The 27,674-nt window shown below is 41.8% G+C and overlaps 2 protein-coding genes across 2 annotated transcripts in view; one reads left to right on the forward strand and one right to left on the reverse strand.

Moving 5' to 3' along the window:
* Positions 1–34: 34 nt before the first annotated feature.
* LOC133167662 (A disintegrin and metalloproteinase with thrombospondin motifs 15-like) lies at positions 35–9,640 on the forward strand. Its single transcript, XM_061298486.1, has 8 exons — positions 35–1,015; positions 4,138–4,270; positions 4,538–4,705; positions 6,067–6,350; positions 6,423–6,600; positions 6,691–6,863; positions 8,190–8,365; positions 8,555–9,640. Exons 1-8 carry the CDS (start codon positions 35–37, stop codon positions 9,336–9,338), a joined length of 2,877 nt encoding a protein of 958 aa, XP_061154470.1. The 3' UTR covers positions 9,339–9,640.
* Positions 64–27,674, reverse strand: part of snx19a (sorting nexin 19a) — an 81,685-nt gene continuing 54,074 nt past the window's right edge. Inside the window, exon 17 of the transcript XR_009718079.1 lies at positions 64–939. The gene's annotated coding sequence lies outside the window, so the exon portion shown is untranslated. The remainder of the gene's footprint in view (positions 940–27,674) is intronic.

The raw sequence follows: 27,674 nt of genomic DNA on the forward strand, positions 1-27,674 counted from the left end.
TGCACTCTTGTAGAAAGACGCCTGCACATTGGATATGCTCTCCCTGAGCTTTTGGTCCTTGCATTCCAAGTTGAATGCAAACATCGTCATGTTTGTCAGAACAACGTGTCTGCTCCACGTCGTGGTATCGCTATCCAGACTGGTTCGCTGCATGGAAAGTGAACTTTGCTTCCCGTTCATCCTGGACACGCAACAGCAGTATAATGACAACGACGTGGATGCGCTCCACGGCAAATGTGTGCTAAGAATTCAAGCTTTCCACCAGGAATTAGTGGTGGATTTACGGCAAGATTCCAACTTCATTGGCCCATATGTGTCCAGTCAAGACGCACCGTGGCTCTCCGGTACGGACGTCACCATTGAGCTGAGTCGCTGTTTTTACTCCGGTTATGTGAACGCTGACCGGTTTTCGTATGCAGCCTTAAGCCTGTGTAAGGGCGTGCAAGGTGCATTTGGCTACCAAGGCTGGGAGTATTTTATCAGCCCGGTGCGTAACGCCACCGCGAGCGCAAGCGGTGCGCACGTCATCCGGCGCAGAAACAGCGGCAACCTGAAGCCGAATTCCACTTCCAGGTGCGCAGTCAACAGTGACATAAGCCATCACGTCGCCCAGATGTTGGGGAAATACAAGACCGTCGAAGATAACAACAATGTCACTGAAACCATCATGAGGGGCACGGGGAGAAGCAAACGCTTTGCGTCGGTTCCCAGGTACGTGGAGACGCTGGTGGTGGCGGACCAGACCATGGCTGAGTTCCACGGAAACGACCTCAAACATTACCTCTTGACACTCATGTCAGTGGCGGCCAGGCTCTACAAGCATCCGAGTATCCTCAACTCCATCAACATAGTCGTCGTGAAGATTTTGGTTATATCCGATGTGGACAAAGGACCCAAAGTGTCCGGGAACGCAGCTCTGACGCTCCGGAATTTTTGCACCTGGCAAAAAAAGATGAATAAGAACAGTGACAAGCATGCAGAATATTGGGACACAGCGATCCTCTTCACAAGACAGGTAAAATTGATTACATGGAGGTGGGCTACATCTCAATAAATTGCACTTATATGTCTAGACAAAGAAAAAAAAATATCGTTTGCAATAGCTCGTATCTTGAACATTTCCTCAGTCAAGGCACTTGCACCTCAAGGCACCACTGTAATTGTACCTTCTGCCATCTAGTGGAGGCACATTGAATTATTCTGCCTGTTACTATACATCAGGGGTCCCCAAACTTTTTCCTGTGAGGGCCACATAACCTTTCCCTTCTCTGATGGCGGGCCGGTGGCAGTTTGTAACAGAAAAAGTGTGACGATCGTAGGGGAGCTTAAAAAAAATATTGTTTTCCAGAAAGCCACACATAACCAAATAACGGTTATTTAATAACCCTTTCCAGGTTCTTTACAGAAAAAAAGTCAGGAAACAAATAATAACACTATTAATGAAATAAATAATAACTAAACCCTCTCTGAGTTCTTCACAGAAAAAACAGGAAATAAATAACTAAATAACTCTCTCTGGGTTCTTCATAGAAAAAAAACCATGGAACATTAACTTTCTGTTGTGCCATGAACAATCTTAACAGATAAAAGTTCAGCTCAGTTGTCAGAGCAGAACCTCTCTGACACATATGAGCAGTCTCTTAAAGTTCTTGTGTTCCTTCCTTATAATCCTTTTGTAGGTTCCAGTAGGCTTGTAGACACTGCTGTCTTTTTTGTTAAAGTTTGATAGTGCGTCATAGTCTGGAGTAAAATTTGTTGTGGCAATTCTTAGGCGAGATCCGAGGTGTTTGTCCGTTTACCTCGATCTGTGACGGGTAGATGTTGACGTTCATGTGGCTGAACGTCACGTCGCGTACGTCGAGCCAAATTGGCAACTCTTTTAAACGCTCGGCACTGTGTTCACCCTGCTTTACTTGGGCGACATTTTAACGGAAGGATTCCAGGGGAAGGTTTGTGGGTGGCTTTAGCGCAAAACTGCATCTGAAAGCTCAGCGCGCAAATTACAAGAATGCTGTCGTCACAGCCCACGCTCTAAATTCGGGACTGATACAAATAGAGCGCGAGTGCGCCATGTCCGTACACGCACTTGTGAGTGTGCACCGAGCTTTCTGACACGGCTTCCGGTAGTAAATGCGCAGGCGAGCGCTTCCCCATCTACTGGGCAAACGCAGTCATTGCAGGCAAAATGAGCAAAAAAAAAAAAAAAAGTTTAATAATACAATTTGTTCAGGGTTGGCGGGCCGGATTAAACGGTCCCGCGGGCCGTATCCGGCCCGCGGGCCGTAGTTTGGTGACCCCTGCTATACATGGTTGGCATTGCTGATCAAAGATACATTACCTTCTGTATATAAGTAATTTGTCCATAAAGCAATGCACACAATACATGGCTGGATTTGTTTGGTGTTGATGAGGTGAAAGCCTTGACCTCAATTCCACCAGATCTTTGAGCCAACATGCCCTCATAATGTAACTTTGGAGTTGGTTTGGGGGCCAGAATTAGGAATACAACGTGATAAATGATCTACAAATGCACCTGCAACTTCACCAAGGCAGAGCATCAGCACCTTCTGGGGTGCCCCCGTTGGTAGTTTCTCATAACCGTTCCCATTTCTCCTGCTCCAGCTGTGTACCCCCCCCCCCCCAACTTGCCTGCTCCTGATTAAACAGGGACCTAAGGCGAAAGACAGGAGGAGGAGGTATAATGTAGGTTGTTCACATTTGTTACGTCACATGGAGTCTATGCCCCACCTGCTCAATCCTAGTCAGAAACCTCCACTTCTTCCCAGCTGTAAGTCAGACCACATCGTGTGTAAGCACATCCGTATTCATTCACTTCATACTTCCTGTCTGCTTAAAGAGTTTAATTAATGGCATTGTGGATTTTCCATCATAATACTTTCCGTACCATCGGTCTCACTTCCGGCAAATAGCAAAAAGCCAGGTGGTTTTTGAGGCATGGAAACACTGACATGTTTCTTCTCAAATATAACTTGCAAATTGTATTTACGTTGCGGCAATACACCAAAAAGGCAAAATGAGATGACAGATGTGGGAAGTAGGTCATTGCGGAGAATCAACCCTTCGCCCCCTTTTTGATTCGTGCCTCTATTTTCTTTTCTCACTAATGACCAAACCATCTCATGAACACATCTGGAGATAATTTGCACCGCCGAATAATTTTGGTTTAGTTCTTTATTTGCAAAAATGTTGTTCTAGCATAAAATGTCATGAAAGTGTACATAAGCTATGTATGCAACAGCTGCCTCGAGCCTTTTTTTTCTTTTTTTTCCTATGTGTATGCAAAGCAAGAAGGAGTAGGCAGCCGGGCGGTACTGTGTGGTTAACGTTGTCGACTTGTCCTGTGATTAGGAGGCTCAGTCAAGTGCTCCGAATGGATCCTCGCTAAGATTAGACTTTGGAATAGTGTGGTGGCAGAAAAAGGCCATTTGGAAACTGCTCTTGCAAGAAAATGCAATGATTGGAGACCAGTGCCATGACGTCACATGGGACCATGTGCTCCAAACGCTAGGCAGCCTCATTTAACAGCGGAGGGAGAGAGAAAGTTTGCTCTTCTGACAGGACAAGAAACAAATATTGAGGGAAACAGACGGGGTTTAAACAAACCATCTTGAGTAAAAAAACATCTTTGGGATTGCAAACAAACAATCTGTTGTAAATATCTTCCACACTTTTGGGCCAGTTCGCTTGTTGCCAGGGAGTTTTCCATCAATCATCTGGACGATTGACAAAAGTCTCGAGACACATTTCTTAATCAATAACAACGAAGGGTTCTTTCACAGAGTTTTGTGTGGAATAATTTAACTTTTGGATTGGATTGAAGTAGAACAGAGATTGCGAGCCAGGCCCCCTCTCGGGTCCAACGTTAGTCACCCCTGACCTCAGACATCTGGATGAATGGACAAAAATTTCCAGAGACACATTCTGAAATCTTGTAGAAAGCCTTCCCAGAAAAGTGCAAACTGCTGTAACTGCAAATGGGCCCGACCATCTCAATACTTTTTGCTCCTATTTTCACATTTTCCAAGGAGTCCCAATAACTACACCAAGTGCATAAAACTGGGAAAAAATAGTTTGAATCATATTTTATATTTGTTATTTGAATGTTTGATTGTCCAGGACTTGTGTGGGGCTTCCACATGCGACACCCTTGGAATGGCCGATGTCGGCACCATGTGCGACCCAAAGAGGAGCTGCTCAGTGATCGAAGATGACGGTTTGCCTTCTGCCTTCACTACAGCTCACGAGCTCGGTGAGCCATACCAGCTTCATGAATCACACATTAGCCAGCGTGCCACCAGGGAATTGGGGCTTGCTGAAAAATAAAAACCATCATCACCACTGAAAAATCATTATCATTTGACAATCAGGGCTGGACTGGCCATTTAGAATACAGGACAGATGCCCAGTGGGCCTAAGTCAAAATGCTGGAGTCAATATTTGATGCTAGTCCAAGCACACATACACTGGTAAAATAAGCAAAGTCAAAGACATGTGTCATCGGGTTCCCTCTCTGCAGGACACGTCTTCAACATGCCGCATGACAACGTGAAGGCCTGTGAGGACGTGTTTGGCAAGCTGCAGGACAACCACATGATGTCTCCCACACTAATTCAGATCAATCGCACCAGCCCGTGGTCGCCCTGCAGCGCTGCCATCATCACAGAATTTCTGGACAGTGGACACGGTGAGTTTCTATGCACGCCGCTCTCCAAACACTTTGGATTGATGTGAAACCAAAAGTGGAAATGATCACAAGCTGTTTTAATGGCCCTTCAGGCAGTGAAATATTTGAATGATGATCACATTCATAAAACACATGTTCCTTAAGAATGACTATTCTGTTCACAGTAGCATTGCCAGTGAAGGACATTTGCTGTTTTTTTTTTTTTTTCTCCTCATCTGTACAATCATTTCAGTTAAATACACGGCTTAGTGTTTGCATTCATGCATTCTTCCGAAGAGCAAAAATGGACTCAGACTGTTCTCCAACATCCCAGACCACAGAGCTCGGACTCGGAGTGATGCTAAAGCTTTATTTTAAAAACTGCTCCACATCTGTCCCAAATTAGTGGCTTTGTTTGGAGGAGCGTCACCACAGTGGTTTGGAGAGCGCAGCTTGAACCAGCCTGTGTTTCCCATACAGGTTGAGTAGAAACTTTTGATTCATGCTCTGACAACTGGAGAGCAAGAACCAGTCAGGATTGCATTGGGTTTCTTCAGAATGACCCTTTTCTCCACATTTTTGACACTAAGTCTAATAATGTTGTAACATGGCTTCTTGGTGCCATCGCTCGTAAATCTTCACTGACAGAGCAGCCTGGAGATTGAAGACATGCCACGGCATGTTTGAGACAGTTCACACATGCCGTGCTGCGGCCATGATTATTTTCAGGACAACCTCAGACATTGTTTTGGGCAATGCGCTTTGGGAGTTGATGAAAAAGTTTTTTCAAATGATTTAAATTTGCAGTGTAATAGGAGGAAACAATTTAACACTCGGTTATGGCTGCTCCATTTGTGGCCTTTTCAAAAGGACAATTTCCCTGCTAACAGCCTAAGCTATTCAATTTGATGCATTTTGGTAAATTCTTCCCGCAGGCAGGAGTGATTAAAAACCTTCTACAGGAATTTCTTTTCGATTGATAATAACCTTTAATTTTTTCCAAACACCTGCTGGTCCAACTCTTCCTATTATTATCTAGTTCCTGGAAAGGTGCCTGAGTGTCCTTTCTTGAAACTGCAGCTCAGCTTAATTTGACTTATATCACTAAATGGAACATTTAAAGCTATTAAAAACCAATTGGAAAGTTTGGGAAGTATACTTACACTGTAATTAATTTAATTTCAGAGTGAGGGGAGAAATTTCCGACAAGAGCTTACAGATGAAGGGGTCGGGGTTCTGTGTGGTATTCTTCATAGAACATTGCTGCAAGCCACCCACCACCAATTCATGATTGGTCTCGAGTAATTTCTCACGGAATTGTGTCCAGTGGAATAAAACGTTTGTTGTTCAAGACAAGAACTGATGATGAGAATTTTTTCCAGGGGAGTGTTTGTTGGACCAGCCCCAGAAACCATTAGGCCTCCCCAACGAGCTTCCCGGAGCATCGTACCTCCTGGAGCGTCAGTGCGAGCTTGCCTTTGGCGAAGGTTCCAAGCCCTGTCCCTTCATGCAGCCGCCGTGTGTCCGCCTGTGGTGCACAGGCAAGTCCAATGGCCAGTTGGTGTGCATGACTCGCCACTTCCCCTGGGCGGACGGCACCCACTGCGGAGAGGGCAAAGTTTGTGACCGAGGCATCTGCTCTCCCATAGAAGAGCAAACTTTAAAGGTAAGGGTTAAGAAACTTCAGGGACAAGAGGGCTGACTCAGAAAAACAAATTCCAATGTGTGTATTTTCTAGGTGGATGGTCGATGGGGCAAGTGGGGTACGTTTGGTTCCTGCTCACGCACGTGCGGAGGTGGCGTCCAACTGGCCAAAAGAGAGTGCAACAACCCCCTTCCCTCAAATGGGGGCAAGTACTGCCAAGGGGTTCGGGTCAAGTACCGCTCCTGCAGCCTGAACCACTGCCCCGCTACAGGTTTCAATTGCTCAAAAACTACATCAAGTTTCCTCCTTAAGAGGGTTCCAGTTCCTCATCTTGTTTGTGCCATCTCTCGTCTCTGTGCAGGCAAGACTTACCGCGAAGAGCAGTGTGAATCCAGAGGCCGCGGTTTCAGCAGCAACCATATTGCCCCTTCTGTGGTGTGGGTGCCCAAGTATTCTGGAGTGAGTGTCGAAGACAGGTGTAAACTCATCTGCAGGGCCAATGGAACCGGCTACTTCTATGCTATGGCACAGAAGGTAAGAAGCTATATATTCATTACAAGGAAGGAAAGAAGGTCACACAAATACCACAATAAATATGTCTCCCTTCAAACATACTTCTTCGGAGGGCAAGGGGGTCCGCAAAGCAAAACAAAACAAAGATTTACAAACTGGAGGTGGTTAAATGGGGAAAAGAATCTTAGAAAAAAAAGTCTGAAAATAATAAATTAAAATCTAAAATAACAAAATAAGTCAATTATCTGGCCTGGCTTCTGGGGCAAGCATATTTCAAGGGAGGCCCCGTCCATCACCGCCAGTGTTTATAGTATGATTCCAACTTTTCTCATAAATCCAACCAAAAGAAACACAATTCACAATTCATTCTTTCATACAAGATTTTGAATTTTCATGAATCCATCCTATCCAATCAGATCAACAGGCATCTAAGCTTGACGAGCAGCCAGTGTCTCTTGCTGAGACCAGATGGGAGGGAAGTGAAGTGAAAACCATGAGAATCTTAAACCAGGACATGCCACACATTGCTCCAACACAGTAGTCGTAACCGCATTATCAAATCTCTACACTTACATGCCAAACCTACAAGTTAACAGCTGTGTTATTTCCTTTTCCTTGCACTATTACATTTCAAATGGTTTCCTTTTTTTGCTTTATTGAATGTTGAATGTCTTTTTAGGGCCTGCTTCCTTTTAGTCTGTTTATCTCTTTACTGAAAAGATTTTCACGATTACATTACATTACATTATCTAATGGCAGGCTGTCATCCCTTTCAAATTTAGCTTTTAGGGATCCACATTTACACTTTTTCAAATAGGATTGTCAAAACTCATGAGTGTATATTTCTTTTCATCACTCCACACGCCTTGTAACGTTACCGCATCAGGATAAGTACAAGGATGTGAACAATGTGGCCGAAAATGATTTCATTTGTGAGCAATGTGAATTCATGTGAGCCTCTGAGGGAAAACAGCAATGCATGGGACGATGGAGAGGAATGGAGGGGGGTTTATCTCCCTGAGATAATATGGGTGTGGAGTGAGTGTGAGCAGCCGTGAGAGAAAGTTCACACTACATCATACTGAGTTAAGAGGACATGAACACTCAGGGGACATGTAGCACTCAATCATAGAGCAGCTGCATGCTTGTTCGAAACATCTGAACCGAATATCATTTTACGCCACATCCTGTTCCACGACTTCGTGGAAATACACTCATCTCAGCTTTTAGAAATGATTGCCATATAATAATAACACCTAAAAATATAATCACGCCACGTATAAAGTGAAATAGCGCATTTTGGGTGCTGTGTTTAATGAGCGGTCTCCTCTAACTTGCACACCACAGGTTGTGGATGGAACCCCGTGTTCCCCAGACTCTACGGGTGTGTGCGTTCAAGGAAAATGCATTAAGGCTGGGTGTGATGGAAAAATTGGATCAACCAAGAAGTTTAACAAATGTGGAATCTGCGGCGGTGACAATAAGAACTGCAAGAAGGTCTCAGGACTCTTCACCAAGCCTATGTGAGTACAGTAATCCCTCAATTGGACAAATTTGCCGATTGGGTGGGTGGGCCTATGGGGGTCTATAAAACCTATGGCCAGCTATTTACCTGTTCAGAATGATCTTTTTTGCTCTTTGCATACTTTAGAAACCTACAAGAAAGATTGTTGAGAAATCTGCAAGATAACTGTCTGTGTGGTGTTATGCAGGCATGGCTACAACTTTGTGGTGATGTTGCCAGTGGGCGCAACCAACATCGACATCCGCCAACGCGGCTACCAAGGAATGTTGGGTGACGACAACTACTTGGCGGTGAAGAACAGTGAGGGTCATTATCTTCTGAATGGCGACTACGTGGTGTCAGCCGGCGAGAGGGACATCATCGTTAAGGGCACTCTGCTGCGCTACAGCGGCACCACTGGGCTCTCAGAGACCCTCCAGTCTGTAAATACCCTGAGGGAGACACTCACTGTGCAAGTGTTGTGCGCGGGCAATTTAACGCCCCCTCGCATACGCTACTCCTTCTACATAGCCCGGCAGAGCAACAAAGAGGACAAGACGCAGAAGAAGGAGGAGCGAGTGAAATCCCACAACAGCGTTCTGGCTGATGACAGCGTGAAGGAGACTCTAAAGAAAGCTTACAGCAAAGAGGAGCCCCTCCTGGTGAAATGGACATCGGCAAACTGGGACGAGTGCTCGGTGAGCTGCGGCAACGGTTTCCAAAGGCGGATGGTGCAATGCTTGAGGACGGACGGCAAGCCGGGAATGAACTGTGATCCTTCCAAAAGACCCTCGGCCACCAGAGCTTGCGGAGACCCGTGTCCAGGGTGGTACGCCGGCCAGTGGTCCTCGTGCTCCGCAACTTGCGGGAAAGGCTTTAAGAGACGACCACTGCACTGCAAAGCCCAAACGGGACACTTGCTTCCTAGGGACCACTGCAGTAGCTTACGCAAACCTCAGGAGCTGGACTTCTGTAAACTCAAGCCTTGCTAGAGACTTGAAAAGCTTGAGTATGACTGAACTTGATTCAACAGCTCTCTTCCACACACTCTCTCCTGCGTCACGAGACACTTGCACAGAAGAGCCCAAATAGATGGTATTATGCATTTTCCCCACCATTTAAAGCAAACCACCTGAATCCTCTTCTGACAGCACAATAACATTGTACAAAGTTACTATGAAGCTAACTATAAAAGGTTATATTATTGTTGAGTTCAATTATTTAAGAGTTGACATGTTAGTAAGCAATTTATCTTACGTACGAGTCTGAAACCCATTTAGTGTCACTTTTTTTTTTTTTAAGTCTTTTTAAGACAATTGTGTAGCCTGCCAGGTGCATGAAAACAATGACAACAAAAAACATTTTCATTTTCCAAATGAATCCTTTATAACAAATCCCAAATCACAATCGGATGTCTTTCTTCCTTTTCTAATCGGTAAGGGAGCTGTATTAATTAAATGACGCCACTTTTTCCACCCTGTCCTCATCTAGAGAAAGCCACAAACAATACTAAATACCTGCGCTGTAGAAATCCATTTTTCCCCCAATTTCGTCACTGTCAGTCACTGCCAAAGATACCGCACCACTTTCTGTGCACTCACAGTTAAATCTTGTCAATCGATTATATTCTAGTTATATTTGTGAAAAGGGCCCACTATGTCTTATACAACATCCTGCCACAGGATGGATACTTTTATAGTCAGGCTTGGATTTTCTATTTTTTATTATTAATTTAGCAACTTTTGCACTTTGTACAGCAAAAGAAACAGATGACTTATATGGGCTGTACTGTATACTATGTATACATTTATTCAGCTCTGTGCAAAATTTCATGTAAATACTTTAAAATCCTTTTCCCTTTTTTTACACACAACTGAAATGTCTGAATATATTTATTCCAAATAAAGCTTTGAATGAAAAGTTTATAAGTTTTCCACGTTTATTTGCATGATTAATTACGCTGGTTCTGTAAACCAGTTCAAGATGAATGAGAAATTCTAAAAGTGTCATTTCTCACAGATGCTCTTATTCAGCCTCTAAGGGCGTTTTTTTCCCCCTTAAATAACATTTTTGAGAGAAGTGTAGATACATCACTATAAAGGCTCAATAGTCTGACCTACATAAAAGCAGATGAAGGAGAACCTGGAGGGCAGCCAATGGACATATTTGTTTGTTCCCCCAATGGTCTCTTGCCTGACCGAGTTCACGCTCAGCTCTTGCTGCAGGTTTGATGACATTAATTGTATAAAACAATTTATACCCCCCCCAAAAAATCAAATACTCCCAGCAAAGTTTTGAATTTAGAACTGTGTAAACTTCTAATTACAATGAGAACCAATAGTCGAGTTTACAATACACTCACTACAAATTTCCCAAGGTACACTTGAACGTTGTAACGACATCTAATTCTAAGTCTGCCATGACATTCTGTTGACCAAAGAAAATTCAAAAATAATTCTTCCACATAGGTCGAAAATGACAAAACAGAGAAACTGGCACATGGAAGACTGGCATTGTTTTAATTCACTTCAATGTGGTCCCTATAGCTTTGTTCCTGAGCAGACTGATCCTTGTAAACATCAAACTCATATGAACCAGGTGAAGATGAACACTTCTAAGAGCTTCTAATTAGACTGAGTGAATAAAACCATGACATAACAGATGTGGCGTCTGCCTGCGTGTTGTCTGTCTGTGTGATCAGCAGCAGATGTGCCTTTGCAGATAGCGTTGATCGGAATGCTCGGCTAACCGCAGTCACCATCTCAATGAGTTGCTTTGTGGCGTGACGGTAAATGAGTTCATAGAAACGTCCACTCAGGAGTATCACCACTAATGTGTTGACTTCAGCATTATTTTCACAAACAATAGAAGTGACACATTCACAGCTGACCTCCATGTAGTGCCAACTCTTCAAATGATTCAATCACCATTGGCGGAGTTGGGGCAGAAAAAAATCCTAGCTTTGTCATGTCAGTCACAGTTTAACCTCACAGTTGATCTTAACCAAGTTGCTCTGGCATTTTTTACCATAGCATTTGGGAGAAGCAATGAATGATATTGCACTATCCAGAATAAGATAAAGCTGTGTATCTTTTGTCATCTTTGCCCTAAAAAACTACAATGAAGCAGCACTCTATAAAAAAATTAAACAAAAAAAACATCTGCCTCGTCATGCTTAAATGTAAAAGTTAATATTTCGTATCTATTCACAGTTCAGCTTGTGTCACAAAACTTCAGTCAATGTGAGTGAAACTGTCCTTAATATGAACTTAATAAGGTTAAAGATGTATAGCAGCTGAAATCACCCATCAAAGGCAACAATCTAAGACAGCGGTTACTGTATTTTTCGGAGATAAAAAGAACAACAATTCCAGATGTTTGCGTTTGAGAAAAATACTGACTGGATGTCATCCAATTTTTTACAGAAAAGCAATAAGTCACAATGAAAGGTTCCTAATCAAAAACAGCAAGTCAACGGCATATGAAACCATTTCATGTGTCATCTGATATTTTGATCTGCTCAAGTGCATGTTACACCGTTTATTCATAGCTCACATTAAAACACATCATACAGCAGAAGAAAAATTCAATCTGACAAGCAATGTTGTGATTTTAAGGAGGGTTTTGACAAATGACGTACAACTAGAACTACAACACTAAAAAGAAGGACATGATGCTCTGTAGATGTTTGAACTCAAAGCTGTCCTCACAGGTGGGGCCATGACCACCTATAAAGTTCTTTTTTTAATTTTATTTAAGCATCGTAGCGTGCATGTGTTAATTTTGAAGTCTGTTTGAACACTTCCCTTTTATCATTCACAACACAAGCCTAAAAAAAATTGATGAAAGCAATTTGCCACAAACCGTATTGTTGTGATTATAATAATAATCAAAAGACAAGACCGCGAGATGATTTATCTCTCATAATCTCACTCATTAATGTTTTGGGTGGGCCGGTGTCTGCAGATGATTTTTTTAATCCCGCTTTGGCTTTTCCAAAATGAGCCTGAGAATAGTCCGGAGATAATTTTCTTTCATGATATTTAGTCATTTTGTACAAAAAAGTAGTACAAATAACAGGAGGAGGTTATGTCATTTGCCATTTCTACTTAGTTACTTAGTTGGTTGGTAGCCAGGAAAGAATATGCCGTAACCATTTATTTCAGTCTGCTCACATTGAGGCTGAGATGGAACTTTGGTAGAATCACATTGCTTTGAGCTGCTACTTTAATACCTACAGTATTATAATCCAAGAATTTATGAGGCCCATTCCGACCTTGAGTGCCATTCAAATTCAATAATGTATATATTGAAAATAATGTGACCTAACTTCTTAACTGCTTTGAATTCTGGGGGAAAACACACAGTCAGCATTTTATGCAACGTGATGTTCATTCTGCTTGAAAAATAGCTCAGTTCAAACGTAATCTAAAACATCACTCGCGGCCGCCAGCTAAATTCTCATGAAAATTTATTTTCAAGAAGCACATCTGAGGAGGCAGACGTGCAAAACGTGATTGTGGAAGTAATACGGAGCAAACGTTTTTGCACTGTCGTAAGATGCTGTCTGACAGATGCTGCTAATTTCCACAGGCGTTTCGAGGGCAAATACATCTTTTTCCCCCAACGTGACGTCAAAGTTCCTGGCAGAGTCAAATAATCTGCTCAATTTCAAAACGCCACCTATGCCTTTAAAAATTGGCCCAGCAAAGTCTTGCTGCTTGAGATTAGAACGCATTTGGATTTTGGCCACATGGCTCTGTTTCTCAACAGAGTGAGTTCATGTCTTATAGGTCAACCACCTTAAAAGGGAGCAGTGGGACGATGAAGTCATTTGCCGATGCTTCTGACTGAAACGTTTTGACTGTACAGTCACACTACAGCTATTCAATTGTACTTGATTAATTGATGGACCGAGACAACTTGGTGCGACAAACACAACTTTGCAGTGCCTACGCGGGCAGACATCCAATTATAAATTATGATTTATGAACAAGAGCAAAGGAAGGTATGATCCCACTCATCTAGACCTGCTGGAAAATGCATCTAATGTGGTCTTGTTCAAGCCTCGTTGAAAGGTCACACACACTTCACGACGTGCTACGCTCTGTTTGCTAATTTCAACCGATGCATCACGGTCAAATGATAAACAAAGCACTGATGTTACGTTCATCAAATGCAGTGCCGTGCATTTGCTATCTCGACCTTCAGGTGACTTGATTTACCTCTTGACCACTATGAGGCTGCAATTATGCAAACCTATACGACACAAAAAATACAATCAAACAGCATGCAGCTGGAGACAACAATATTGAGCTAACAACAGAGGAAACTTGAAACAAAGCTAACAAAAACACATCATACGCATACGAATGCTGATTAATAAATGTATTTACAGATTGCTAAAGACACTTTTGGGTTGTTGAACCATGCAGGTTCTAACCAACCAATCAGATGATGGAAAAATGCTGATGTTATTGTTGGCCCAGTGAGGCTGATTCCAAAAGCCCTGGACAGATTAGATAGAAATGGCAGCACAGCGAGGAGGCCGGAATCTGATTGGACAAAAGAAACAAAAAAATCTAATATCCACGTACACATACTGAAAGGAGTGCAGCCAAGAAAAACTTTGATACAATGAGTAGAATAAACTGTTGGGATTAAATGAATACTACATGTAGCCAACATTTGAGGGTATGTTGGAAATGTAGGTCAGAAGGTGGAATGTGAAGAAAATACTTTTAGCTATAGTAGCAGCTTGCACTCTTCTGGGAAGACTCTGTGTTACTGATAGAGGGCGTGATAGCTCATGACCCCTGATTGAGTTCACTGGGTCACTCATGGTTATATGGAAGTCCTACCACACTAAATCCAGCCATACCTTTATGGACCAATAACAAAAATGAGAGTTTCGAAAGTTATTCCCACCAACTTGGAAGCATACAATTGATTAATTGTTAATATTAACAGAGGAACGACAAGGTCTTTTCAAGAAGTGTGTCTGGATATTTTAGTCGCTACAGTGTTTGGCCAACATGGCCTCTAACACAAACATGGCACGAGAAGATGTTTTCATCAGGTCACCCTGCCGAGAAGCAAGGGAGAAGAGCGAAATGGAGCAAAGCAAAAGCAAAGTGGATGCAAAAGGCTCTCAAAACAATTTGAAACAAAAGTAGAGCCTAATGCTTCCTGTTGGCGTCCAAATGTCAGCATGGGGGGGAACTGGAATTCACATCACAAAAGGAGCAGCGGTCATTAATCGTGCTTGTGGATAGATTTGAAAATATCTCTCTCAAGTTTTGCCAAAGTGTACGGCCGGTGTCTTCCTGTTTCTAATTTCTTACTTCGATTCAGCGTATATGGAGTCATAGTATTGTCATAAAGCTTCACAACTATACTTTCCTGTCTACCGCTTCCAATGAAGATGAAAACATTCTAGAGATGCACCGATCCGACTTTTTCAGTTCCGATACCGATACCGATGCCGTGGCTTTGCGTATCGGTCGATACCCGATACCGATCCGATATTATGGTTGACTTAACAAGCTCTACATGTGGAACAGAAAAGACCAAAGGCAATGGCATCAGGCAGACTACACAGTTCTTTGCTCTAAATTAGGGGTGTCCAAACTAACGGTCCAGTTTTTATTGGCCCGCAGCAAATTCTGAAAACATAATTGAATATGGCCCGCACAAGAAGCTTGAGCTCAGCTTCTCAGTTTCCACACTAGATGGAGCCCGCCACACAAAGCGTTTGACGTCCCATTAACACCCCCCCGGAAGAGAAGCGAACACGCAGCGTTTGACATCCGATTAGCCTCCGCCCCCCCTCAACAGAAACTGTAGAAAAGTTATATCGCTGGTGTCACAGTTTGAATAACACACACACACAAATCTATACTATTCACCTTAGCAGTGTGTTCAAGTGTGGTTCCACTTTGAAGAGGAAAGAAATCTGCACATCCTGACAGTAAATGCTCTCAAGATGCTCACATAACAACAATGGAGCGATTCACCATTCAGCACTTTCAGAACCTACCGACTGATTTTTGTCCATTTGTCAGACTCTCCCTCATGCTGATGAGGATGCCGTGCCGTCGACGGAGGTTACGAAAGCGCAGCCGGCTCCCGCTAGGCCTTTTGCAAAAAACGCTTGGGCTGCCAAATGTAAAGAATGAGAGTGTAACTCATCCGTCTGCTTTACAGATGGCCGCGCTTCAACCTGAGGTGACCTCCCTGGGATTTACAAATGTAACCTAAATGAGTGCATACATCAAGAAAATGAGCCGCGCTGACTTTGACAAGAATGAGAAAGTCACTCGCTCATCAAACTGGGAGCCAATCAAAACTGAGGATTTTATTTTTTTGGCCATGTATTCAGAATAAGAAAATATTTAATGATATAAAAAAAGAAAAAAGAAAAAAGAAACCAGACGTTGCCAGTTGGCAGGAGAACATCCTCGCCATACGACGTATCATCATATTCATTGTTGCAACTTATTTTGTTTTGAACTTTTAAGTTGCCCTTTACGGTCCTCGAAAAGACGTGTTTAATACGCTAACATCTGCTCATTAGCACCAATGAGGCGTTGGTGTTAATGTTTCGGCTATGCGGTCATAAAGCCAAGTCTAGCGCTGATAATTGCACAAAAAGAAACATCAATGAAGTTTATCGAATGCATGGAAACATGTTTCATTTCAGTAAAAACATTTTTTTTAAAGATTTCCCCCCCCATTCCCATTCTCATGGCTCTTATGCTGCAAGTATTTCCACTTCCCTGAGGCAACATTGTTTACTGATGAAAAACTGCTGCTTCTTCAACATAGCAAGAAAAGTCCTCGCCCACAAATCACCTCTGGTGACTCACTGGAGGGGGGAAAGGGCGTGGAGGGGGGGGGGGGGGGGTCTTTGCATTGGTGCCTAGAAAATCCGTCAAAAGATGTTAGCTGTAGACATCCTAAATGACACGAGACAGCACTTTGTTTGTGTTGTCGTTGACGTCCCAGCTCAAGGCGTTTTGCGCCAACTTGCTTATTTTGACCTTCACTCCGGGACGCCTAATTACTATGATGGACTTCAATTTGATCCAGAGTCACAATATGACAATTTCTCTTTGCTTTGAACCAAAATAGATTACATCTTTGTTTTGTTTTCAGTCCCAGTACAGGCAGCTATTAACAAGAGACAGACTTTGTGCACAAGGATGTAGCACATTATGAAACAAGAGCGTCACATTGTTTTGGTTGAGGCTAAGGTGGTTGAAGACCCCCCCCCCAACCTCATTTTTTTTTTTTGGAACCCGCATTAATTTGAGCTGAAGTCTGCTTTACATCCTCGCATGAATATGTCTACTTTATAAACATGCTCTCTCTTTTTGGTGACCTCCCTTGCTCAAACCACACTCAAAGAAGGTCTGATTTCTATCAATATTGATCAACCCAGGACGGCTGTGACCAATCCATCTCTGCACACATTTCTCTTTCAAAACATTTCAGACAGAAAGCACACAACCTTTTCACCCCTTTAAAAGAGCACCTCTGGAAGCATTCCACTTCTGATTCAGTTTTCAAACTGCATATTAACATGGTGAAAACTGCTGAAATGATTTATTTGTAAAATAGACCAAGGAGGAAATAATATATTTCACCCCACCATTTGTTGTTTTTTGTTAACACTGTCCAAAATGTGTGCGTCATACACAAATCATAAGAATAAAAACTATTTCCAAGTGTCCTCAAGAGGGTGATAGTTTGTACTCGTTTACTTTGCAGTTCTTGGCTTCTGCTCGTAAAGTGTTTGGTTGTCATTAATGGAAAATAAAAAAATAGATTGTAGAGAAAAAACACGCATTCTTATCAAGTCAATACAACAGAACCAACATTTTTGAGGCATGTCTGAAAAGTTCCAGGGCTGTCATCTTGCTTTCTGGTGGTGAATATTCAGTGAGATTGCAAAGATAATCTTTGTCATCTTTTATATTAGCTGATATTGCATACACGTGTTCTCATTAAAAGGGAAGAAAAGAAAAGAACAGCCGCAAATCTGTTAATCTGGCAACGAAGCAATGAGTAACAACATGCTTCAAGACGAGCTGTTTAGTCTCACAAGAGAAGGTATTCTCCAAACAGGCCAAATTATGAAATGATTACAAAACTAAATCACTGAATTGCCTTATCAGCGCTGTCAAAAATAATAATTTATTTTTATTGGCAGGGAATGAGACTCTGAAGCCAAATGCCGATTGCAAAACTGTTCAAAAGATTATTTATTGCCGTTAACAGATTGTGTGAGACGTCGGGACTGTCATTGGAAATTCCTTATGGTTTGGAGCTGCTTTTCCCCCCGAATATTTTGTCTCGTTAAATTCCTCTGGCGGGGAAGGGGTCTGATGGTAAAAAACAAACAACGGTGGAGGTCTTTCAATATGTGCTGCTTTGTTTCAAAGTATTAAGTATGATTGATGTTGGTGTTGTAACTTGGGGGAGTGGGAATGGTCCCTGGAGTCAAGGTCTTGACACAGTGAGCTTTTTTTTTTTTTTTGTGGAGGGGGGGGGGGGGGGGGGACTAAACGCCTCGGAAGACTTTGAATTCTGACAACAACATTCCAGCTACAAGGTCTGGCTTGCCATAAACCACCAGTCTGCGCCAAAGTGGCCAATAGTTTCAGGGCATTAACACAAAAAAAAAATGCCGATGATATACATTTATCATCATGTGGTAGGTGTAATAGACAGTTGGCAGTGTTTGCAATGTTACACAATAATTAATTCTCTCAACAAATCTTTTGTATTTGGTGAACTCATTCCTCTTTTATGTTTTTTAATGATTGCTTTTGACACCAGTCGGCCACGACAGTGATGTATGACGTCAGTTGCATTTCTACACCTTTTCTTACTTGTTTAAATAGAAAACAAGCGCACGTGTAAGTTTTGTGTGAGCATGCAAATCAAATTTAAAGGCTCAATAATAATAGTAAAATGTTTTATTATTGTGGTTGTTATCTGCACTGGTGTGGAACTGTCAAGCAGCTGTTCCTAATATTTTTGTTCTCGCTAACACGCTAACTCAGCTAACCAAAGAATTTACACATCTCACATTATACTGCAGTACTGTTCTAATACATCACTGCAAACTAAAACCACAAAAATAATAACAATAACATATTCAAATACTTGTGTTTTAAGTCGATGTGTGTGTTTAGGGCTTTTAAATAGTTAAACTTTAGGGAAACAATTGACATTCCATTGTGATCCATTCAATAAGTGCAATTGCACAACATTGATGATACTTTTTGTTTTTCTGTCAACGCCATACTGTCATTCCATTGTTTCTTGCATTTCCCTGTGTGTATTTGCAGATGTGCTTGACTCTACAACTCTTATCAGATTTCTTTGACTTGACAAGTCACAATTCAAAACAGATGGGTTTTTTGAAAATCAAAATAAAAAAAGTACCGCACAAGACTTTTAATGCATGTTTGCTGAGCCATTGGAACTATTGTCATTGTACTTTTAACATGACCAAATATCCACACGCTTATCAAGTGCACACATGTCTGGGGGGTTTCATATCTTTTGTGTCCTTCACTCGACGCCCATTGATCCACAGGCTACGCCTGGCTGGCTGCCAGAGGCGTCACTCAGAGTTCATACAAAACGGATGCGGATGTCTTCATTAAAGCTGTCACAGCAGCTCGGAGGCCTTTCAGCGCACAGCCATCTTCGCATCATCCCAGTGCAGGTGTGGTTTGGGACTGAGCCAATGTGCCAGATTACCAGATCACATAAGTGCTGGAGTTAATGTCAACACAGGACACAGAGTGCTTTCAATTTCCATACGTGTAAAAAAATAAAAAAACGGATATATCCTTATTGATATAAAATGGCCTATATCGTGTTTCTTCTTTTTCTATACCGCCCAGCACTAACTCAGACCGATGAATTCCTAAAAAGAACTTTGCAGCAAACGGGCCCTATTATTGCTTCTCCAGCTTGCACATGAGACTACAGAGAACATGTTACATTCCTCATTCAGTGCCACGGCGGCTGTAGCCGTGTTGTGTTCGAGGCAAAACACGGTCACAGACTTCAGCTTGGTAACAACATGGCAGGAAGGCTGTTTGGATGATGGAGACTAAATTAACAATATGATATTTTATTATTTAAAACATATGCTTCAAGTTAAACAGCATACAATACATAGTGGTGTCTTGACTTTTGCAAAAATAAATCAAATAGATTTAAATAAGAATAAATGTTGGTGTTCATTTAAGGAAGCATCAGGTAATGCACAACGACTGCATTGTCAGCAATGTTAGCACTTTTACACATCTTTTACACTTGTGTTGCAATTGCGTAAAAAAAGATAAAGAAATAGCGAGAGAGAGAGAGAGAGAGAGAGAGAGAGAGAGAGAGAGAGAGAGAGAGAGAGAGAGAGAGAGAGAGAGAGAGAGAGAGAGAGAGAGAGAGAGAGAGAGAGAGAGAGAGAGAGACAGAGAGAGAGAGAGAGACAGAGGAAGAAAAAGCCAATCAAAGATTAAAATGTCATCACGCTTCCTTTCAATGATAACAGGAGCGTTTCAGATGAAAGAGAGCAAACTGAAGTGGTTAAAGTGGGTGAAATAAAAATTAAATTTCTGTTGGTTAAACACAAAACGTTCCTGGTTATTTTTACATAAAAAAACAAAAAGTGGGTCATTTGGGAAGTGACTCATTGTGAGATGAGTCCTACAACAAAAAATCCAATGAAACCCACAATAGCAGTGAAACTGGAATTTTTTTTCTTTGACTGTTTTTGGCTGATGTCTGCACATCTACAACACATAATTATCATCTTGGATCGGATCTTTTTTTTTTTCTTGTCTGATTTTGTTTTGTGTTTTTCAATAGTGATTGGAAAGGTAGCGCAAGCAAAAGCACCAAACGTATTTAGACACCTGAGCAGGATGTTTGGATGTGTGCGGCTTTGCTTTTACATGCACTGAAACAAATGAGTCATAAACAGATTGATTGGGTCTTCCGATGTTAGTCTTCAGTCCGTTGAGATTAAATGGAGTCAGAGCGGGGTGGATAAGAGCGATGATGTTTTTGTACTCAATATTCTTCCTCATTGGCTAACTGTCTATTTTGGCGTCAAGCCTGGAAGCCTTCATCAACGTTTCAATGTCAAGTACTTGTCAGAAAAAATAACCTAATCAAACTTAATCATTTCTATACAGCTCATAGTATTTCCGACACAGCACGAAAATGTGAAACCGAGTAATATCAGTTGTAAATTATGTGACATTGTTTTCCAGATCAAATATTTACTGTCGGTTCCTCGAAGGAACAGGTGGCTGATGTTTGTTTCATAAGGTCAGAGCTCATAACAAACTAAACATTTATCAGTTCAGACTACGCTAAGGACAACCGCTGCACTCAGTCCACTCGGCAGACGAGACTTGTTTGTTCGAAAAAGGAAAATAAGTTTGAAGGCCATGTGACTAGTGTTACTGTTAGAATAAATCAACATTTTACTATGAGTGTGTTCATGAAATGATGAAACGTTGTACAGTTCCGTGTGTGCTAGTCTGAGCTCGAAACAACAGCTTGGGTCCAGAAGGCCCTAGTGACACTCACGGTGCCAACTCACCAATAACACACACCAATAACACACACACACGCATACACACACATGCACAAACACACACACACGCACATGCACACACAACCGCACTCACACACACGCTCAGCTGTGAGGACTGGCCTGACATCACCCCACCAATCTCCCTGTGACTCATTCAAAGAAAATCCTAATTTCCCTTCTTGTTCTCCAAGGCTCAAATGGTCTATTACGGAAATCTTGCTGTTGCCCTCGGTCAAGTGTGGCGCAACACCAGTGTTCAAATCGGACAGCAGTCGAACATAAACATTCAAACCTTGGAAAATGACAAAATAGAAAATTCATCATGCATCTGCCCCAATTAACAAACCAAGTACTAACCAATGCAGTGTGTAACATGCGCGCAACAACTACAAGCGTGAAAGTCATTAGCTCACAACTTGCAAAACATTTCCACATGTAAAGACGCATTCCCACTAAATGGTACAAAATGTACATCTGGCTGTGAAGTTTCATGGTAGGGGCAGTAAACTGTAATAGCAAACGTAAAAAACCCACTCAGAACTCAGGACCACCTGCCGCCTCCCACTTTATTCTCCCAAATAAACAAATTATGCACCACAACGGCCTCGGATGGAAAGTGCCGACACACGACGGTTACAATCAACTGACCAAAACCAGAAAACTAAAATAAATACCTAAATAAATAAAATAGGATGTATCTTGTGTTTTCTTTAGTTGGGATGGAACATAGTGCGGTTGCAGGTGCAGCGCTGTTACTTGTCCTATCATTTATTTTATACCTTCGCACAAACCTCCAATTAACTCTAATAAAGTTACAACTTCCACCTGTGATCTGCGTCCACACTTTCTTTTTTCCATGTGATGGTTTCAATGACAGTTATAGACTCTTAAGTATTTGGGAAGTTTCACTCTCCACCTCGTATTTCTCTCCAGGTGTGTAGCCACAGACTTGCCTTGAGGCGATCATTTAAACGTTTCTTAAGTGTGCACACACGTGCTTCATAATGTCTTACTATTGCACGCAGAAACTCGTGCAGGGTCGGTGAGCCCCACATGAAGAAACGACCTTCCTGCATCTCGTACTAAAATAAATAAAATCAACTCTGAACGCTTATTTATATTAATTGAAATATTAATATATTATATTAATTAAAAAGGATGAAAACAAAGGCCATTTTTGCTATAATTGGTTTTATAAAATTTGAGTTATTGTTTTAAATCATTCAAGTTTGTATTTGACGCAAATGTCTTTTTGATTTTTGTTGTATTTTAATTTTAATTTTAATTTTAATTTTAATTTTAATTTTAATTTTAATTTTAATTTTAATTTTAATTTTAATTTTAATTTTAATTTTAATTTTAATTTTAATTTTAATTTTAATTTTAATTTTAATTTTAATTTTAATTTTAATTTTAATTTTTGGGGCAGAATTTAATTTACTTAATTTCATTTCACTAAATGTAAGTAAGTACTAATGTGTTAGCTCGTGTAATTGTTTGCTATTTGACATTCCAATATTTTTGAGTCGATACAGCTCAACTAAATGAAGTTTTTCAAGAGACGCAAACAAAATATGAGGGACTGATTTTGTTGTTTTGCCTAGTAGTGAATTCCTTGACCTCTTTTTGCTGTGAACCCACTGATTTAGATTATGCAACACTGCAAGAAGAGAGGCTTAAATGCAAGACACATGGGATTGGCAAAACTACAGAGGTATTTTGTCTTCATCTGCCATGTAAAAATATTGCAGTGCACATGTTAATACTTTTTGTAAGTTATCAGCATGACACAAAAGTTGGAAGAGTTAGCTTTTGTTTCATCTCGATGTTGGCCAAACCAATTTTAATGCTGTGGTCTAAAACGTTTCTTAAGTGTTTCATGGTGAAAATAAGAATACAAAATTGGTCTGAATTTTTGAGCAATACTTTTTGCACAATATTTATCAAATTAGACATTAAATCTTCACTATCAACACGGTTATTACGCTCTGGGAGGAGAGTGATGATCGCGTGAGGCATCGAGGCTTGCTGTACAATTCCAAAGGCGTGTGCAAAACGGAATCTGTGTATGCCTTTACTTGTTCATTTATATTCTAACGCTATGAGTTGTATAGCATTACATAAGGTGTCACTCAATGTGTCAACTTGCTGTTCACATGCAATTAAAGTGTCTGGATTTTGCCCCAAGACACTGTGGAACCACCTCTGAAAGATTCAAAGATGCAAAACACTTTTTGTCCATACTGTGTAGAGAAGACATATTGTGCACTTTTGCTATTTAAAACTATTCCCAGATGTCCTCCTAGCAGATCTCTGATATCCACCCATCCTCATCCAGAATGCAAATGAATGGCACAACTGGCAAATTTTGAGGAAATCTTTACGGAAAAAAATAAATAAAATAAAATATGAAAATTCCCCTCTCACCCTCCGCGGGTGGTCTCCCACTCCAAGCTCGGGTCCTCTACCAGAGGCCTGGGAGCTTGAGGGTTCTGCGCAGTATTTTGGCTGTTCCTAGCACTGCACTCTTCTGGACTGAGATGTCTGATGTTGTTCCTGGAATCTGCTGTAGCCACTCCTCCAGTTTGGGGGTCACTGCCCCAAGTGCCCCAATGACCACGGGCACCACCGAGGCCTTCACTTTCCAGGCCTTCTCAAGCTCTTCTTTGAGGCCCTGGTATTTCTCTAGCTTCTCAAGTTCTTTTTTCCTGATGTTGCCATCGCTTGGTATTGCTACATCCACTACAACGGCCTTCTTCTGTTGTTTATCCACCACCACAATGTCCGGTTGGTTCGCCATCACCTTCTTGTCAGTCTGGATCTGGAAGTCCCACAGGATCTTGGCTCGCCCATTCTCTGTCACCTTAGGGGGTGCTTCCCACTTTGAACTTGGGGCTTCCAGTCCATACTCTGCACAGATGTTCCTGTACACTATGCCAGCCACTTGGTTATGACGTTCCATGTATGCTTTCCCTGCTAGCATCTTACACCCTGCTGTTATGTGCTGGACTGTCTCAGGGGCCTCTTTGCACAGCCTGCACCTTGGGTCTTGTCTGGTGTGGTAGATCTTGACCTCTATTGCTCTGGTGTTCAGAGCCTGTTCCTGTGCAGCCATGATGAGTGCCTCTGTGCTGTCCTTCAGTCCAGCTTTTTCCAGCCATTGGTAGGATTTCTTGATGTCAGCCACTTCACTTATCTGTCGATGGTACATCCCATGTAGGGGTTTGTCCTCCCATGATGGTGTCTCTAGCCACTCCTCCTCTGTTTGCCATTGTCTGAGACATTCACTGAGCACGACATCCGTTCGGGCCTTTTCCTTGATGTACTCATGGATCTTGGCTGTTTCATCCCGAACAGTGGCTCTCACACTCAGTAGTCCTCGGCCTCCTTCTTTGCGGCTAGTGTACAGTCTCAGGGTGCTGGACTTAGGGTGGAACCCTCCGTGCATGGTTAGGAGCTTCCGTGTCTTGACATCTGTGGTCTGAGTCTCTTCCTTTGGCCATCTTATTATTCCTGCAGGGTATCTGATGACTGGCAGGGCGTAGCTGTTTATTGCCCGGATCTTGTTCTTGCCATTTAGCTGACTTCTGAGGACTTGCCTTACTCGTTGTGTGGCTCCTCTCCTTGTGGCTTCATCGAGGTTGCCATTTGCTTGTTGGATACCAAGGTACTTGTAGCTGTCCTCAATGTCTGTTATTGTTCCTTCTGGGAGTGAGACCCCATCTGTATGGACTACCTTCCCTCTCTCTCCTCAGAATGCAAATGAATGGCACAACTGGCAAATTTTGAGGAAATCTTTACGGAAAAAAATAAATAAAATAAAATATGTATGTATATATATATATATATATATATATATATATATATATATATATATATATATATATATATATATATACATATTTTATTTTTTATATAGATAAATATAAAATCTTATCTTCATTTACCGTTCTGTGTTGCTCAATCTAAGCAGCAGGAACAAAAATAAAAGGGACGCGCATGATTGCAAACTGGCTCACTCGCAGATGATGACAGCAATAAATAGCAGTAATCAACTTTTCAGTAGGCAACATCATAAAGTGACAAGTGAACTATTTTTTTTATTTATTATGGAGTAAAACCAAGCATTGTACTCAACGACCTCAGCGTCTGTTCACAATGTTCTGGCCCAAACAAAGCTGTACGTGCAGACGGACAGATATTCACCTTCTAAATAATCCCTCTACATGACATAAACAACTTCCTGCGCAGGGAGACCAGCAGCAGCTGCAATCAATGTAGTTAAACTAGTTAGTTTACTTAAGTTGGAGTGGGAGGTAATTCTGTCAGTAACGCAAGACCAAAAAGCTAACAGGAAGGAACATCTCCCATTCAGATACTGGACATTGCCAATCTACGACAGGGTTTGCACTCAACAAGTGAAAGAGTTCTGAAATTGGCCCGTAGCAATGAGCAAACCATGCCGATGCTCTTAACACCGTGAAGGGAATGTGCCAGGAATTCCCCACTCAGGGCTCCTCACTAGCTCTTGCTGTTAATTGGAAGGCTCCGAGAGATGACCAATGTTGGACTGTACTCCAAGATTCTCTATAATTCTGAGTCACATAATTACTCCCACATCAGCTCCTTGTCAGTTTGATGTAAATGGAAAGTGTGTCAATATATTGCAGTTGGCTTTCATTACAACCAAAAGTCACATAAGCTCTGGCGCCTAGAAGCAACACTTTAGTACAGCTGACAATTTATGCTTCAACCTATGTACTGAAAATAAATACATTTTCATTGTGTACATACCAGAGCTGTCAAATTCAGGTCCAGAGAATAGAAACCTTGCCACAGTTTGGCTTTAGCTACGGGTGCATGAGCTTGTCGTGTGGGATTTCTCAACGTGAGTATTTAGCTTTTACCGATGAGGTGTAACCTCGTCTGTTTTTGGCTTTATCTGCCGAGGTCTCATCTTAAAGTGGACTTTGGGTGAAAATGGAAAGACATAAGCCAAAAGCTGAATATATCCAAAGGTGAATTGAGAGAGCCAAGCAAATATGGAAACAATATGCAGCACGTGTTCTGTGTCAGTCCATACAAACGTCTCACTTTCATATCAATTTGCTGAAAATAAATCACTTGATCCTTCTATTTGACAACAATATGCAGCACAACTGCCGGACATTGATGCCAGTTTTCCCTCCGAACGCAACCCCGGCCATGCGTGTCATTTCTTGGTCAGCAACTGTGTGTAAAATGTGTTGTCAATCTCTTTTGGGAGAGAGTCAGTCAAGTTGGCAGGGGGAGGCTGCACACAACATGCACACGGCAATGTGCGGGCCAGTCTATGACATAGTGTTGATGTGCTGGCTAGCAACAGAACTCAAACTAAATGTTGTTTTCAAGTATGGTTTAGACAGCTCCACGTGTCATTTTCCAACCAGGATTTATATTTTTCTGAGCAGAGGGTAAAATGAGGAATCTTCATAAAGTGGACATCACCTAGAATCTTTGGAATGGTCTCCATGTATTTGTATATCTGCCTTAGTTTGAGATGTTATATCATCTGGCACGAATTAGAAGCCCTAACATTGTAAATGTAACTTAAAATAGATTTGTTTAATAGAAAGGTAAACCTCACATCAGACGCTAGCCTTGTAAAGTCTCCACGTGTAGGAGAAGAGCTTATTCATTTCCATTTCTTCTCAGCTCAAAGTATAGAGTTCTGAAGAAATAACTTGAAAACTGGAATGACGGGATCAATAAACCAGCAAGCCTGTTTCCATTAACTCAGAACCCTGGTGATGAAAAGCGATTTATTTAGCTATTTATGAAGAGATAAATGACACAATAGTAATCTTTGGACTCAACAGAGCTCCATGTAAGGACATTTTATCTTGTGGGGAAGCAGATTGAAAGCACCTGGTTGTAAGTGCACCAGACAGACATTCTCCAGGCAGTTGTTGGGTATTTCCATAGCCGCTTGTTCAATGGCGGAGCAGGGGGGGGGGGGGGGGGGGGGGTTATGTGGGGGCACTGCACCCCCTGAAATATGCTTGGACCCCCCCCCCCAGGTACCAGGCCAGATAATCATCAGTGGATATTGTCACATTTGCTTGTCACACACCTTTCAAAAGTGTGTGCATACAGGAGTTAAGAATCATGCACATGTCCTCCACACAAGTCCGAAAATTGTCCCAGAGTAGCATTGTTTGTGCCTTCTTGTTTTTACTTTTTGTGCTGTTTACTTGTATGTAGATTGTGTACAATGTCTTGTCACCGTGGGATAGTGGGAAATGTAATTTCGATCTCTTTGTGTGTCTTGGCATGTGAAGAAATTGACAATAAAGCAGACTTTTTTTTTCTTTCTTTTTTGACAGGCAGGAAGTCTGCTCCTAAATTCGAAAGCACGACGAGTCCCAGCATTAAGTGTTCCGTCTTTGCAGTGACAGAGGACTCGTAAAACAACATCCAGCAGCGCGCGTTACTAAAGTTCTTTTCAAAAAGCAGCACTTTCCGGCAGTGCACGCCTATTCACGTGCCAGATGACACTGAGAGCGCAAGCGCAATATTTTGATTCATTTTTACAACAACTTGAAGCAGTACAGGATTTATCTTCTGTTTGGAATGACTGAAGGAAGTTTGTCATAAAACTCTGGCTTTTTAAACATATCACACACAGGTTCCACCAAAAAGATTTTTATAACACCAGAGGCCT

The sequence above is a fragment of the Syngnathus typhle genome, linkage group LG15 (assembly GCF_033458585.1).
Source record: "Syngnathus typhle isolate RoL2023-S1 ecotype Sweden linkage group LG15, RoL_Styp_1.0, whole genome shotgun sequence".
NCBI lineage: Eukaryota > Metazoa > Chordata > Actinopteri > Syngnathiformes > Syngnathidae > Syngnathus > Syngnathus typhle.

What these genes read in the sequence shown, in the direction of transcription:
- LOC133167662 (XM_061298486.1), top strand. Translation starts at nt 35, where the DNA reads ATGCTCTCCCTGAGCTTTTGGTCCTTGCATTCCAAGTTGAATGCAAAC. An exon ending in CGATCCTCTTCACAAGACAG is followed by an intron (nt 1,016 to 4,137) that starts GTAAAATTGATT and finishes TTGATTGTCCAG; the next exon opens with GACTTGTGTGGGGCTTCCAC. An exon ending in TAGAAGAGCAAACTTTAAAG is followed by an intron (nt 6,351 to 6,422) that starts GTAAGGGTTAAG and finishes TGTATTTTCTAG; the next exon opens with GTGGATGGTCGATGGGGCAA.